At 38.9% G+C, this 17,692-nt stretch overlaps 1 protein-coding gene across 2 annotated transcripts in view; it reads right to left on the minus strand.

The window, feature by feature from the left end:
• Positions 1-1,475: 1,475 nt before the first annotated feature.
• The window catches only part of ZNF704 (zinc finger protein 704), a 367,044-nt gene continuing 350,827 nt past the window's right edge, over positions 1,476-17,692 (minus strand). For both annotated transcript variants that reach the window (XM_069100169.1, XM_069100170.1), the window contains exon 9: positions 1,476-15,931. In XM_069100169.1, coding sequence (XP_068956270.1) covers positions 15,820-15,931 — 112 coding nt within the window. In that variant the 3' untranslated portion in view covers positions 1,476-15,819. The remainder of the gene's footprint in view (positions 15,932-17,692) is intronic.

Raw genomic sequence — 17,692 nt, forward strand, 5'->3', positions numbered from 1 at the left:
GAGAAAGAAATTGAGGGGGGCATAGCTATTGTCAGCATGACAAATGTCAGCATTTGAAGGGCTATGTGGAAGATCGATTACTTTTTTCCTGCTCTATCCCCAAGGGCAGATCAAGGACCAATAATTTATGGAGGATACTGGAAGGCAGGTATGGATTTACTGTATTGAAGAACTTAGTGATAAGCAGAGCTGCTCCAGAGTGGAATGGGCTACTTGGGGAGTTATTTCGGAGCTCTTCAGGTGAGGATTGCGCAATCATTAGCAGGGCATATGGCAGGAGAAATTGATGTTCCAGTTATGACCTAGACTATGATCTCAGGGGTCCCTTTCAACTCTGATATTCTATGGTTCTCTATGTAGGGGGAAGTGCTAATTAATAATGCCAGAGAACAGAATTTATTGTATAAGTAAATCTAGCTACATCAGCAGACATAGAGGAAACCTCTTATTTCTGGTATGATTTTTAACATCACAAATTGTCAAGTGCTGTAGCATAACGGCCTTCCAAAAATGTTGAGTCACAGTATATTCCTCTCTTCACTGACTTGGGGTTTTCCTTACTTACTTGCCCCAAATGTCTCTTCCTTACCATTAGTAAAGATCTAAATTGTATTTCCCAAGGCTAATATTGTAAGAGATTGCCCAGTGTGTATTTTTGTATAGAGAAAGAGAAAATCTGATCTTTTCTCATTGATTGTCTACAGTTTAAAACACAGGTGTGTGAGCAACAGATCTTTCTGTTTTTCTGTCTGGCTTTTACTGTTTAAAGCAATTTCAGATAGATATGTGACTGGAAAAGGAGTCGCACCACTTAAGAATCAGATCACTTCATAAGCTATACAGCTATATCAAGATATGGAGAAAGGGGCTAGCATGTTGTTTGGACTCCTCAAGGAAGATTTATGAGAGGGTCCCAGGTTAACAGATTTAGAATGGGAAGGGACTAGACATAGGCAAAAGCCACATAGAGAGGAGAGGCTGCATGGTGCAGTATTTAGGACACCTCATACTCTTACTAGTTACAATCCTGGATAATCTCTGGGCCTCAGTTTCTTCATCTGTAAAATGAGAGGACTGGACCCTATGACTTCCAAGATTATTTTCTAATTCCTTTTTTTTTTTTTTTTTTTTTGCTTTTTGGAGGGCAATTGGGGTTGTGACTTGCCCAAGGTCACATGGCTAGTGTGTGTGTGTGTGTGTGTGTGTGTTAAGTGTCTGAGGCCGGATTTGAACTCAGGTCCTCCTGACTCTAGGGCTGGTGCTCTATTCACTGTGCCACCTAGGCACCCCTGATTCCTTCTAACTCTATGATCCATGATACTCCATATTTGAACCAATGGGAAGGACTGCCCACACTGATGAGATCATAGATCTATTGGAAGTATTAAAATGAAAAACCCCAATTACTTCTTTGGAAAGCATTATTCTTGTACACAACTTGGCTACTGTTTGCTTAAATAAACTGACAACTAGAAGCAGATACACAAATTTTTTTATTATAGGAAAGTTAGACTTACTCCATGATAGTGAATCAGATACAAGTGCATTTAGATTCTTGGTCTGTGGACATCCTTGCAGTTGGTCAGAAGGGGCTGGTTGAAAGGCCAGGACCTGGACCAGATTCATGCTAGGGCCACTCTCGGTATAACCATAAACAGTAAAACACAGGCCAGAGACATGTTGTTAGACAAGAGAAGCAACAGCATGTTTATTGGTACATCCAAGCATCACAAAATCTGAAATCCCAAAGATTAGAGAACTCTGACTAAATGGTTTTCTTACAAACTGTTCTTTCTACTTAAATTGAATGCTCCCATGTCCCTAATGTATCAAATATGCAACAATGAGGAGGGAGTCATTTCTCTATGTTACACTTCAATGGGCAACAGAAACTGTAAACATTTGATGGTCCTCTGAAAGCCCATTTCAGGTAGACTGTGGCTGGTCTCTTGGGAAAAGTGCAGCTTAATTGGTGTGTACACTGTGGACAGTTTTCAATCACAAACCTTCCATTGAAAATTGTTTTCACGATCCAGACAGCACCAGTTTGTTGTTGTTTTTCTCTCCTGGTGTTAAATCTTTAGGAAACAAGTATTTATTTTTATCAACACACAAAGTCCAAAACAATGAAAAGCAAAGCAAACAAAAACAAAGAAACCCCAAAACATTCAAAATAGTTTTTTTTCAAAAGAGTAACAGTATTTAGAAAAAAAAAACACTAACATTTAAACTTTTGAATCTAATCTATGTACAATATGCCAAAAGCTAGCACAAAGCCGATGAACAGTCATTTTTAGGTTTCTTAACCTGAATCTTTACAGGCTTTATTTACAGCTAGATATCCAGAAATGTAATCATCAGAACACTGGAATTTGGCTAAAAATCATATAAAAAAACACCCCTCCCCCCATACCTTCTAAATATATAGCAAATATATCCAGTATAATCCAAAGTATCAGGTTTGGAAGCTCTTTCTCATATTTTAAAAAGTGAATTGTGAAATGAAACAGCAGTCACAGATGGTTGAGAAACTCTCTAGACACAAAGCAGGGTCAGGATTGCAAAGGAATCAAACAGTCTGTGTGTCCTATTAATGGGCAAACGAAGAAGAGTATTTTTCACACTAAGCAACACAGACAAGTCCTGATAAAGGAGCAAATGGGGAAACGTTAGAGAAAAGACTAGGAGCACAAGGACATTGGATGAAGAAAGGGGCATGTGATCTGTATAGAATTCTGAAACAAAGCAAAATGTCTTCATGCCTTTTTTTTTTTTTAACAATCGATTTGCTTTAAAGAAAGAAAATATTTCCATGTTATTCCTTTGAAATTATATAACCCAAACCTTTTAGAGCAGATTTGCCACCCTCCCCTCCCCCCCCAGACTAAAAAAAAAACAACACAAGAAAACATCTATTGCATTTATATTGCAACTATCCTATGCAAGTACCTACAAACTGTTTACAGTTTGGAGTCCCGAGTTATCACACTTGTTAAAGAAAGGGTATACTTAACACAGCCAGCATTTTGCTCCATGGGTAAAATAGAAAACACTTGTCATTTTTTCCACTAAAATGGTTGGACTGTATATTACATAAAGGTGATAGTCAGAAGTTAAATGCACTGACTTTTAAGAAGCACATCAGTTCAAAAAAACTAGATAGATGGGTGTCTAATCTTCCTGGTGAGGACATGCAAAGTCAAGGTTTTTGTGTACCATTTGCAATAAGGATAATCATCTATGGAAAAAAAAAAGCTTACTTGGACTCCATACAAAATACATGTTACTTGATGAAAAGTATGAAAATGCATAGCTTGGAACTGTTTACATTCATTCACTAATATTAAAGACTTTTGTAAGCAAGTTCTTCACCATCAGTTTCCCCATCACATTTTATTTCCAATGATCTAACCATCCAACTTCAAAATCATTACCTAATTAAATAGAAAGCGTCACTTTAATGATAATAGGAAGATTCGCTACTTTTCCTTTTTTTTTTTCCTTTTGTCTCTTCATTCTCTTATGTAGACATTATCCCCAAACCTAGGCTTTCTTGGCCAGCGTTTCTACCTATTATGTATCCCATTCTAAAAACAAATAATAATTTTGTTATATTGTTGGTTTTGGATTTGGTGTTTGAAATTAGCTAAAAGATGGCTTGGTTTTTGGGAGCAGAGGTTCTTTAAACCTCAGCATGGGCCGGGTGCAGGTGAGATTTGCCATAGTTGTCATGCCCTCCCACCCACCTCCATTGGGAAAATGCTACTGATTCCTTTTCAGTAGTTGCATTTGATAGTGCTCGTGAACCCTTTGGGACCTAGCGAATTTCTTCTTATCCTGAGCTCTTCTAAAAAGTCTATTGGGTTACTGATACAGCTGGCATGCTGGAAACTGCACCAGCCCCTGGTTACTCAATATAGAATATGTCTAAATGGCAGGATATTTCCTAACCACTTAATATAGAAAAATAGGAAAGTTAGGGCATATCAAGAAATTTCTGTTGCAAGGAAACATTTAGTAATGAATAGTATATTTTAAATAGCTAACATATAATCCCAATCCCTATATTATTTTAGGTCTAGGGTATTTTCAGTGATTGAAGTCACAAAATAGGAGTATTTTCAGGTGTTGAGCTCTTAAGTTTGATCTACCTCAGTCCTTAAAATTCATATTGTGTTGCCTAAGTCTCTTCTAAAGCTCTCCAACAATGGCTGAAGGGGGTTTACAAAATATTCAGTGAATATACCAACAAGGTCTTTTTCTTACCCAGATATTGGTTAAAGTCAGAACCATCAATATTCAAGAAGCTAAAGAACGTTTTTTGATATGGACAGGAGTCTGATTTGCAAAGTGGTGCTTTTCATCCTGAACCTGAGGAATTCCCATCATTAGATAATGCTGATGTCTGAGGAAATATTTTGTAACGTGAATTCAGGCAGAAGTGAATTGAGGGGTCTGGGGGCAATCTCTACTCCCTACAATGCAGTAATCCACGTGGTAGGCTTAGCTGGAACATCTCACATTTTGATTTCCAATGGAGGAGAAAGTTTTTGCAGCCTTGTAGAGGTGTTTAAAAATGTTTTGGGGTCACAGATGCCTTCTCCTTTCATGATGATTATACTGAAGTGATTATACTGGAGAAGACAATGTTCATTCAAATAATCAGGGCTAGTCCATTTTCCTGTGCAATGAAGGGTTAAGAATGCGCCCTGAAGTGAGTGGAGATTAAATATGAAATTGTCCTCGTAAGTGTGGGTCTCCATGAGATCTTTGTTCTGGAAAGAAGACACTGGTTCTGATTGCTGCATTTAATTTTTCCCTACACCAATGATATTGATAGGGGTGGGCAACTAACATAAGAGCTATTAAATCCGAAAAGATTATCTTGCTTTTTCCAGCTATCAGAGCTAAACAGACATTTCTGTGGCAAATATAGCGGGTTGTGCATTCACTGAGCTGCTCTCTGATGGTCTAAGCTGTTCAGACAGATGGAAATTTCTCCCTGAAGGAAGGTGGTGATCAGGTATGGGACCTGCCTTGCCAGCACAATGACATTTATCCCCCATTGGACCTTCCCTTGAACCAGAAGTATAAATCAGCTGCATAGCAGCAGCAAGTTACTGTGCAAACTTGGCACTGTGGTTTGTATTCTTTTGATAAACAGCTTAAACATCAACATTTCATCATAAGCTAGGCTGTTCAGTTAACCAGACTGATCCACCCAAAGGACAGAAAATATTAAGCGGTTGCTATGAAAACATACCCCTTTCAAACTCTTTATTTCCTATTAGCTAGGAAGTAGGGAAACTGAGGCCAAGAACTAGGTCATAGATGCTCCTTTTCTTTCTTTAGCTCAATCACCAGTTCTAAAGTGATGATGGTCCTGCCTTTAAAAAATAATCAGTGATAGAGAAAAGACAATGTAAACAAAAGGTAAGAATAAGCCCTCAGAAATCAGATCAAAAGAAAGGAAGATATCCTCTTAATGGATAAACCTTCTCACCTTTTCCCTGAGCTGCTATATCTATTCATTAATTTTCTAAACAAAATAGAATGGCTGCTGGGAATCAAATGCAATATTTAGACTTAAGAACCGTGTGCAGCATTTTTGGGTAGCATTAATAAAGGGGCCACTCTTTGGAAACTTACTTAGTAACTATGCCTATGGTGCAAAACCTGATAGAGCTTTAAAAAAAAAAAGCAACAGAATGTAATCATCCATCTTCTTTCAAAAGCCTGTAGCTTCCCATTTGTATGTGTGTGTGCAAACTTCAGATTTCCAGAGTTATAGTGTTTTATGCCAAATAAATTGAAAAGGATTCACTTTTCAGATATAGTCTTCTCCATGCATTTGTCCAGGTAATTTTATAATCCCAACACAGACAAAAAGCTGTCGGTAACTACTGCAAAATGGGCTTCTATTTTAGGGTGATTGTGAAAGATACACCTTAATGAGGTGTAACACCAAGCAGTTTTCCTTTTAATACTGTACATTTTGCATCACAAAAAACACCTAAAACATTCCATTTACTATAGAAGAAACTTTTGGGACATATGTATTTATGAATATGTAACCAGACTAATATGAATTAGTAAACTATGATGAATTTCCCATAATAGGAGCCACTATAAGTACTACATTCACCTCCTTGAAAGTAAGGAGCAGGGACGCAAGGTCTCCAGAAGCCTCTGGTAGCTCTTTGATATCTCATGATTGTGAGAGTGCTAAGGGTAAAGGCTGATAAAGTAATATAAGAGAAGAGGAAAGTAAAATTCATTAAATACATATTTTCCTTAAGCTATTTACTATCAAGTTTTTTCTTTTAAACCACACTAGAATTTGAATAACTCCAATAAAAGGAACATATAACTTTTACCTAATCTCATATTTTTCTAATCTGGCCCCAACTTTAAAATTTCAGTTAGTTTTTAATTTTTGGACTGATTTACTCTTCTGGTAGATAAAAAGTGAACCTGCTAGAAGTAAAGAAACCCCACTTTTTCATGGTAGGAAAGACTTTTATTTGGCAGTTTGGGACTTATTTGGTGTTTAACCTTTCAAGACCTGTATGTATGTAGTTAAGAGTGCAGACTAATTAAGGAGAATATTTTATTTTCATATTCTATTTTATTATTCTTTCCTATATTTTGTAGACCCGTTTGAAGAGTAAAATTCTTGTTACTCAGAGTTGGTTTTTTTGACAGTAGTAAAGAGGATCCTTCAGCTAGGGATGTACTGGAAATTGAGAAGATAAATTCTAGTGTATGAAGTATACAGGTATCTGAGAACTCTTATAGCAAGAAGTGGCCTACATGCTCCTTTTGAAATAGTACTAGAAAATTCCCTAAACTGGATGCCTGGTAAATCTTAACTTCCCAATCTGAAATCACTCTTTATTCAAGCTTGCCTCAGGGTTTGAGTCCAGACGACAAGTAAACCTTGGGCACCTTCTGCATTCTATAGTGACCCTATGACAGGGGTAGGTTGGTAAAGTTTTAACAGCTGGCTCTAAACACTGTACATATGACACAATTCTAAGTTTAATCTTCGTTATATCAACATTTTCTTTGTCACTTTAAGTCTAGATGACAACAAAACAATAAATCAAGCCCTGACTTGTAGTGTTTGTCAAAATCACACTGAAAATTTAAAAATCAGCTTTCATGAGCTGATTCAACTTGGCTCCATCATAGCCGTGCTATAGTAACTAATTTTTGTATTCTCCTCAGTTCTAAGGCTGATACCCAGATTCATCTCAGCATCTGGGTTGGCTTTGAGATGAGGAATGTTCCTGATCAGTTTAGACCCTAATCCATTGGATCTGCCCCAGAATTGACAAGGGGCAGGTCTTAATCTTTCTGAATTTAACCTTCAGGGACTACTTCAAAATTTAATTCTAAGTGTTTACTTAGTAATGACTTCAAAATCATATTGTCTTTCAAAACTAACAGCACTCAGTTTTAACATAGGGTTTAAAAATTATTTAGGTTAGCTATCCAAATGAATGAATAATGTTCTAGCTAATCTCTTCCAAGATATAGCCATGGCTAATTCCCTAACTGCCCTCAGAGAAGCTTACATATGTATTTAAAAAAAAATTTGCACAGAACCTCCTTTGGAGATCCAGAGAAAACTCCAGAATATACATGAAATTAATGGTTTTATAGTAAGGTGACAAGAATTTTGCTAGGTCAGATAAGAATAGTGGTTTCATAGTGAAAACTTATTGGATGGGGAGATGGAAGGAACATGGAGAAGTGCAGAGAGGATGGCAAAGGGCTTTGGCATTAGAAAGCAAAGTGTGTTATCTTACGATAATTGCAGAGGACTCCCTTGCTGCCTGCTCTCAAGGGGCAACAGCTCTCCTGGGCTACCCCCTTCTTGTCACAGTGGTTGCGGTAATAATATCAGTAAGAAAGCTTACAATTGCAGTTTTTTTCAGTGCTACTGGGTACTCCATAACCAGCAGGAGAGCTAACTTTGATCATGCTTCGATGACTTTTGTTTAGACAGAAGTCCAAGGAGATCACATTTCTGAATTTGTCTTCAGTAAAAAATAATTTCTGGTGAGACATGACCTCACTGACTTCTCTCTTCATTAAACAGCTAAGGTTTTCAGCCTCTCTATAGAATTCTAATGCATGAGACAGAGAGACCAAGGGAGACATGATACAATGCTGGCTCTGATTATAGAGTATACTTTATATACCTTCAGTAAGGCTCAGTCTACCTTTAGGTGAAACAAATATTTTTGGTTTAAAAAAATTAATAAAAATTGGTTGGGAACTTGACCTGTGTATCACCATGATCTATGGGCTATGTACATACAAAGTTTTCCAGGATTCAGCTTGGTTCAGTAGAAAGAGCACTGGAGTCACAGGGTCTGAGACTGAATCCTGGCTCTGTCATTGACCACTTCTGTGACCTCAAACAAGTCACTTCACGTCTGGGCCTCAGTTTCCTAAACGAATTATAACGTCACTTCCAGATCTACATCTCAGGATCCAGCCATGATCCCTCAGATTTTCAGATTTCAAGGACTTTTTGAGGCCAAATGGCTGCCTATCTTCCTGGTCATCTCAAAGGAGGTAAACCATTGAATGTGCACCTACCTGCATCATTCTGATTCAGAATCATTCTGGTTCATACTTAAGATTGTTCAGTTGTTTTAGTCATGACCAACTTTTCATGACCCCATTTGGGGTCTTCTTGGCAAAGTTAACTGGAGTGATTTACCATTGCCTTCTCCAGCTCACTTTACAGATGAAGAAACTGAAGCAAACAGGGTTAAGTGACTTGTCCATGGTCACATAATAAGTGTCTGAGGCCAGATTTTAAATTAGGAAGATGAGTCTTCCTGACTTCAGGTCGGGAACTCTATCCACAGTGCCACCTAACTGCCCCATAAACCTAAGATTAGGTCAGGTATTATTTTCCCTCCTGACAACCTAGGTGACATACATCTGAAGCTTCTGGGAATGGACCTGATCAAAGTGTATAAACACCAGAGTTTTGTTTAAATAAAGCCAAAAATATTTAGGCAGGAATTAAAACCTCTAGTGTATCAATCTTACTTTTAATTAAAAAAAATTGTTTTGATTAACATACTTGACTCTTGAGAACACAGTCACTTTCTTATAACTTGTGGTCCCTTATGAGTATATTTCTCACATTGAAAGATTAGACATTTGGTTTATTAGAGACCTCACTAAAGAGATTATAATTAATTCTGGTAACTAAAAAGCCCCAAATCTTGATGATTCCCCAAGAATTCTATCTTTGGGCCTATAGAGAGGTTAAAAAAAATCTCATCTCACCCAGTGTTGACTGATTGCTCACATTACATACAATTTCACAATTCCCATAGAGTAAGCTCATCTTTAGGATTGACAGCTCATAACTTCATATTGAGCATCTTAAACAAGTGAATACATGAGTGCCTCTGTTAAAGTTGTTGGTTTAAAATGGCATAGGAAATGTCTGTCTTTTTCACCACATAGTACTTTGAAACACAACTTTAGGTCCTGGTAATGGTAATGGAAAGTAAGAGCTATACACATGGGGATTCTCATTGTATGTCTTCAGTCTGGCCTATTCCTGTCCTTGCTCCAGTGAGATACGAGCCCTGGTGAATGACCAGTCACTAGCCCAAATAGTGAACCCTTTGTTTCGGGAGGGAGTGCTCCTCCTCCTTCTTGCCCGATAGAAACACTGCCCTAGATGTGCTTCATGGAGATGAATAACGTCTCCTCTGACCAAAGATGATGCAGCTTGTGCTGACAAAGCACAGAGCATCTGGAAAAAGGTTTTTGGTCCCCTTGAGAGGTTAAGCACCAGAGTTTATTAGCAGAGTCTCTTGTTTCTTAGAAGGATGGATGTTTTTAAATAGGGCTTAAAAAAAAGTTAAGCTAATTTTAGTGTTATTTAAATTTACACACTGATGTGACAAAATAGTGTTCTGAATCCCAGACTAACAGCAAAGTTACATAGAATGAGATTGTCTTGCAAAACAAACCAAAAAACCCAAACAGACTATATACAAGAAATGATCAGAAGAATAATGCCTCCTTTGATTTCCATTCCTATGACAAACACAAGCCTGGGAAAATCTTGTATTTCTGCTTCTTGGGACTTACAATGAAGGGTTGATCTCTACACAGAGAAAACCCATTAGCCTAGAGAGTAACTTTGATTTCCATAAGCTGTAGGGGTGAGAGTCACTCAGTGTTAATAATGGCACCTAGCCGGTTTAATGCTACTTGTAGGACTTCTGAACTAGCAAACTGAGATGCAAAAGGACTCTACCAAGACGTTTTAATAAGGAGAAATTGCTGTAGGTTTGAGGGAAGTGGAGGGTTTGTTATGTGCGGCTCTGGTAGTTGTTTTCTTAGGGAGATGAATTTCTAGTAGACCTGTGCGCCCAGAGCACTATATAATATGCTCCACAGCCACATTTATATTCATGAATCCTACCCTGCTTTGGCTGTCATTTAAATTCATGAATTCTACCCAGCTTCCACTTGGGTCAGCGCTACTGAAGACAGGAAGAAAGATGGATCTAAATTTGACGGCATCTGGAAGAAAGCAGTATGCCTTAGCTGCAAAGGTCCTTCTAAGCTGGCACTACAACATGCTATCGAGTGCAAGACACATTTTAAACTGCTTCCGTGTACAGACATCCACTTATAGAATCGAGTGATTTAACTGAGGGATTGTAGAAGGAGATGACAAAACTTCGTGTTTACAAGTACATTCAGAAAAAGCTTTGTACAAAGTCAACAAACACCTGCAGGGCTGCAGAAACCATAGGCAATATCTGTTTGGGGTTCAAATTCCAAGGTTCGAGCTTCAGATCAGCTATAAATATATACCTATTCCTTATGGGAGACACACGCAGGAGGCGCTGCATGCTGCCCAAGACAGTGGCCTCTCCTTAGTGTGTTTCTCTTCGAATTCGAACATCGTTTTCATTTTGCTACATAGCTTTGACTAGAAAAAAACACTAAAAATACATATTAAAACTCTTACTCCTGTTAGGGTCCACCAGACCTAATTTACAAATGTTCTGCCCTTTAATTTTCCCTGAGGAAATGAGTATTATTTACATTATTTTGCAACTATTATCAAGGTATCCTACTTTATATTAAAAGGGAGGGGAGGGTGACACTTGCCCTACTGCCCTCACAGGATTAAATGAGACTGTGTGTGTAAAGTGCTTTGTAAATGGTAAAGCACTGTCTAAAAGCGAGCTATTATTATATACAATTTTAGTCACTTCTCAGGCTAGATGAATGCTGCATTTTTCCCTTTCTACAGAAGCCTTCCAGAGGAAAAAAAAAATTAGGAGCATTTGCAGCACTATCTCTGGACTTAGAACTGCTGCTTTCCAGTGTAGCTTAGAGTGAAGTAAAAGATAGAGTCCACTTATATTTAATTATCAACTTTAAAGTTCATAGGTTAGACTTCATTTTCAGAACTCATTTCTACCATGCAAATGAATCCGTCTGCTAAAATTTCATGGAAAGTCAAAGGCCTATAACAACTGCATCACTCAGCTGAAAAGTTTCATTTGCAGATAACAGTTATGACCAGAAAGGCAATTCTGTAATAAAAGTGGCACCTCAGCACAGCATTTATCTCCCTCTGTGCCTCCCAGGTCACAGTTTATGGACAAAAATATGCTGCGGAGCACAAAGTATGCTGGGTGAGTGAATTCATTGCTTGTGACTGCCCCCGGTGCTCCCAGCAAGAGAAGAAAAAGTGGCCAACAAGTACGGGATGATGGGGTGGGAGCATCCATGCTGTGTTTTGCATTAGGATGAGAGGTGACCTTTCCACCCTGGTAATGGAAGCTTTTGTTCTTCAGGGCCTTTCCCTCTTCCTTAGATGAGCCTGCATTCTCTTTTCTTTTCAGAGAGCCATGATGGTGTCATGATCTGAGGTGGAAGGGTGAGCCCCTAAATTCAGTTTGGTCATAGCACCACTCAAATCTACGCCAAGCAGATGAACTCCTGCCTATGCTGCCAGGAGGTCTCTTCTCCTACCTCCCATCTGGTTCCCCCAGTGGGAACTTTCTTCTCTACTTTTTAAGTTTCCCTTTCAAGGAAGTTTGGTACATCTCTACTGGAAAGCACTGAGGGGCTTTGGCAAAAAGCATTTTGTAAGAATTATTAAGATAAATGATGCCTGATTCTAGAAGGGGCCATGCTGATCACAGTACATGTAGGGTACCATTTTCTTTTCAGATATTTTGGGAATACAGTGTTGGCAGTAAAGAAATACCCTCTATAGAGAAGACAGGAAACTTTGTGAAGAATCATAAAATGACAATCACAAAGATGCATTTAGGAATATTTTTGGACCTTAATTCATATTCTTGCCACTCCTTCTGTGTGGGCAGAGCTCCAGTGTGTTGCATGAGGCATTTATGTAAGTAGAAAGAGGGTAGTTGGACCTTTCAGAATCAATCAACTTCTAACTTTCCTTCCTCTTCCTCCAAACACTACATGAAGAACTAAGATAATATATTGCCCAATATAACATTATAAAATGAACGTGTAGTTTAATTTGGCACTTGAGATAAACAATTACAACCAAATTAACTTTACTTCTTTAAAATAGATAAAATAAATTGCTTTTGTAATTTGGAGCTGGGTTTTTTTTTTGGATTAAAAAAAAACCCAACAACTTTTCCTAGGTTTATTTTATGAAGTCACAATTCCCTTTCCCCAAGGTCAGCTAGGGAAAACTTCCCATCTCCCAGCTACCTCAAATGCCAAAGTATGGGGCCTAGGCTGTTCACTATGCCAATGCAAGCATGTATCATGAAAGCAAAGTCAGGGCTGTGTGCCCCTGGCTCTGGAGCACAGTCTGGGTGCCCAATAAAAACCTGCAGTCTGGAAACCAGTCAGGTGAACATCTCTGGGCGTTTTGCATTGCTCATCCCTGGCTGATCTGGTGAGTCAGTGAACAATGATGGCTTTAAACCAGGAGTTCCTAACCTGGGGCCTATAAATTTGTATTTTAAAAAGTATTCTGATAATTGCATTTCAGTATAATTGATTTTTTTTTGTAACCATATCTATTAAGAACATTATTCTGAGAAGGGGTACATAGGCTTAGCCGGGCCACCAAAAGAGTCTGTAACTCCAAAAATGTTAGGAACCCTTGCTTTAAACCGAAGTGATGGTTTGTGTAGGCGCCCAGGGAAGGAAGTGGCTGGGCTGCATAGGCCTCTCATTACAGCTGTGCTTATTCTGAAAAGCAGATGATGACTGAAGTGGGGGAGGGAAGGCTATCTAGAATACTTCTGGAGAACATCATACCACACTAGAATATTTCCTTGGGGTGGTGGCAGGGGAGGAGTGTTGGGGCTGAGCGCAGTGGCCACAAAAACTGACCCCATGCAGAGCTTTCCCCTACACCTAGTTCTCATGGAATGTGGAGAATTCAGTTCTTCATTATTGGCTAATAAATCGGATGAACAAAACCAAGGAATAGATTCTATCTTAAATAGGCCAAGGAGCTTCATAGAGTAGATACTGATCATATTACTAGTCATAAAGAAACCAGAACAAACTCCTAACCATACACAGAACTGTCCTACTGAGTGGGTGAGTGGTGCCATCTTGGTTATAAGACAGTAGTATGATAGACACAATGACATGAGAGGGAAGAAAGAATCTTGTTTTTTGAAGGGACAGTGAAACTAGGGGCAAATAAATGTGTGAGAAGATGATGGAATTTTTCAGACTGTTTTCATGGCTAACCCAGGGAATGTCACACTATATAGCAAGTATTAGAAAGTACTTTTTCCCCCAAGAATTATGTTGGGTGAGGTTGTACAAATGCTATTTTCTGATAAACTGACTAAAAAGAAATGATGAAACCAGGCTAGTCATTAACCCATAAGAAACAAAGAACTATGGTTCTCTCTATAAAGGATCTGAAACAAAAATGTTACAAAAAGTAAGCATAAATAATGGGGGCCAGTATATTGCACTGTGCAACCTACCTGTACTTCCCCTTTTTTTAATATAAAAAGGGAAATCAGGCATAATAAGACTTCAGTTTAGAAATCTGTGTGTGTGCAATTTCTAAACATAGTAACACCCTTCCTTTGTGCAATTTCACTTAACATTCCTATGGCTGATGCTAATTTTCGAGTTCTAAACAATACATCTTCTAAGGTGCTATTCTTCTTTGCACAGGGGTAGGAGAGAGTAAATGTTAAGTAGAGCAATAGAATTTAGATTGGATGGAAAATTAACTTATTTGTAGGGCTGGGCCTAGCTCCCAAAAGACAATTTTATTTTTTTAAGCTAAGGCCTTAGATCCTGTACATTCCATCTATTTTAAACCTTGACCCTACTAAACAAAGATATTCCTCTAACTACACTCGTATACATCCAACATGGCATTTTCCTTTTGTTTATTGTATTTTCTCCACTCAGATAATTATCAATAAATAGCCCCAAATTTTTCAAATGATAAAAAATAAAGGTCTGTATCTTGCATTAACCCCTACAAAGATCTATAGTATTCATTAACTCATATACCAGACATGCAAAAGCATAAAAATCTATAAAAGTGCACTCAAAATAGGAATTGGTTTTCTAACCTCAAAATGACTTTTTAGGATGGATGAGACTATGTAGGCCGTGTTCTGCATTTAAAGCCAACCTCACAGGTTTACGTGTATGGGACATTTCTGATTTCTATACCTTTTCTGAAAACAGTTGTAGAATTCTCTTTTTCTTTTTTGTGGAAAGGACTAGTGACCCATTAAGCTGGCAACAGTCTCACAAACAAGCAATAATAGTAAACAGAGCTGAGCTGCTGGTTTGGATCACATCCCTGAACAAAAGGATTAAGGGTTACCCACCCAGATGGCTACATGGAACAGTTCTTGATGGAATTGCAGTAAGATGGAAAGGAGCAGGATGCGAACTCTCATGGCATGGCCACGACATCATAGAAAGCCAAGCAATTAGAAAAAGCTTCTTGGGAAATCAAGTGAAGCTCCCAGATGTTTCCCAATGATGACAGTTGGATTTCCTGATCTCAGCGTGTGGCTGAAGTTTGCTGGTGATTTCCATCATTTGTTATCTTTTTGTGTTCTTAAAGGTCCCAGGGGGCTTACAGGGTAATAGTTCCCACAGGACTTCTGGTGTGTGGCCATTTTTTTTTTTTAAAGAAAACCCCAAATGGAAAAGAAATTATGAGTGCTGTTTGTCCCTATAGCACAGCAGGGTACGCATGGCTCCAAGGAGTCAAACGGGAAAGAGAAGCAAGACTGTTCACATTGGGAATTAGAGTAGAGTCCATTCTTTGTACAAATGCTGTTGAATAAACTGTAGCTTATGTGGTGGGTTGTTTCTTAAAGCGTCAGAAAAAAATCTTGGAAGGTATGTTAGTCAGAAAACATAGCAAAAGATACCTCCATTCTAGCGAAAGAAAAGTTTGTTGTTTTAACTGCTACGGAAGTTCACAGTACAGTTACAAGATCTACTGGGGCTGGGCGGTAAGGAAGTCACAGAGCAAAAGGGTAACTTTTTTTTTAACTAAAAAAAAAGTTATAGCTGCTTCCAGGTTGGATACTGGTTGGTGATGCTAGTTACTTAAAAATTTTTTTTTGCTGTTCTTCCACACACAGGTTTCTCGAAGGGCTTCACCTTGGCTACGAGTGCATTTTTGTGGTTAATGCAAAAAGCTCTTTTCAAAACCAGGAGTGGAAGGAGAGGGCAGGAAGAGTGTCAAGGGTAGCTGTAGGCAGGCTCTTGGGCATCCACACCCCACACCTTTGAGGCTTCCACTCTTCAGTCAATGAACCTTTGGCAGGCCTTCTTCCAACGGCAGGCAGTGCACCACATGTCTCGATTCTCCATGCCATAAACCTTCCGGCACTTTTTGCCCTCCCCCCGTGGCTTTCTGTAAGACAGAAAAAAGGCATTTAATCAATGCGGGCTCCTGGACTTTCTCTTGAACCTGTACATGTTCGTAGGGAAGGTGTGGCATGGTAGGTAGAGGGCTCTGGCCTTGGAGTTAGGAGAGCCTCTCAGTTCAAATCTTGCCCCAGACACTTACTAGTTGTGTTACCAAGGACAAGACCCTTAACTTGCCTGAGTCTTAGTTTCCTCACTGATAAAACAGGGACAAGAATAACTATAATACCTACTTCACGGGGTGTGATAGGAATGGCATTTAAAGATTTCCCCTTTTGGCTTGGTTTTTCAAATTGATTGTGTTAAAACCCAGAGCTTGTTAATCCCACCTGTGGGATGGTCTTGTTGATTTGAAAAGAAAGTCCTGAACTGGGAGGAGCTGGTGACGTAGATTTGGAGAGACACAAGAGAGAGGCAGAAGAACTTTTTGGAAGCAGCACCTCGTGAAGGCAGAGAGAGACTTGAGAGGATTGATGAGTGCCACTTTGAATTGCCCTGGACTTTTGAGACCTGCCCCCAGAGCTGCCAAGGACTGAGGAGACATGGCTGTTTTGCTGGTACTTTGTCTGTCTGTTTTGATGTTGTTTTGCCAGATTGGTCCACTGGTGAAAGACAGTCCTTTTGTTGAAGAAGTCCTGGAACCTGGCTGTTCGCTAAGAAGCCCTGAGACTGTCCTGCAGACAGAGAGTGAATACTGTCCAATGGTGAAGGACAGTGCTGTTGTTTCAGGGGTCTGGAGACTGTCCTGCAGACAGAGTGAATACTGTCCACTGGTGAAGGACAGTGCTGTTGTTGCAGGGGTCTGGGAACCTTTCTGTTGGTTCAGAAGCCCTGAAGAAGGATTTTCTTGTTGTATGTTTACAGAAATCCTGGGAGAGGGTTTTGCTAATGTTTTCAGGGGTTCTAGGACTGTTCTACAGACAGAGGATGAATTAACGAAGGGACTGGCAATTTATCTTGTGGCCTTGCTAAGCCTTGTCTCCCCAGGAACTAAGATTGCTGAGAACTTGCCTCTTGTCAAGATGAAGAAAAGACCTCCATTTGGGTATTAAGTGCTGTGCTTGGACTTGATGTAACTCTGGGGTAGATTCAATTGTGATCCAGGGGTGGGGAACTTTTGACCTTTTTGTGCTCTGTGATTGACAAATGAAGGTACTTTACTTATGTTTGGAAACTAATCTCCATTTGAGAAGAGGGGCACAGGGAAATCTTTAAATGCCATTACTATCACACGGGGTTGACATAAGGATGGAGTGAGACAAATCGTGTACAGTGCTTTACAATCCTTGAGTCTTTATATAAATGTTATCATCATTCAATTTAATAGGAAGCTTTTATTAAATACCTACTGTGTACTAGGTACTGTGCTAGTTCCTGGAGATATATTAGTCTCCTAAAAGCAGGGAAAAATCCCCCCAAACCCAGTAACTATATGAAGAAATGGAAATCTGGGATTTTATTAATATTAAATTAAATAATAAAATCAAATCAAACTAAATACTATTACATTTTGGGAATGGTATCATTGAATTATAACTGTTAGGCCTAAATAACTGAATACCTTACTATACCTCTTAAGTTTTAATCTCCTTATTTCTGGGATGGAGATGGAATTCCACTAAACATTTTTGGAGGTAGGACATAGTAAGTGGAAAAAAACACTGGTTTTAGAGTCAGAGGACCTGAGTTCGAATCCTCCCTCAGCTATTTCCTATCTGTATGACACCAGACAATTCATTTAACCTCC

The sequence above is a fragment of the Petaurus breviceps genome, unplaced genomic scaffold, assembly GCF_028583685.1.
Source record: "Petaurus breviceps papuanus isolate PSGF00001 unplaced genomic scaffold, PetGlider_PUasm1.0 38, whole genome shotgun sequence".
NCBI lineage: Eukaryota > Metazoa > Chordata > Mammalia > Diprotodontia > Petauridae > Petaurus > Petaurus breviceps.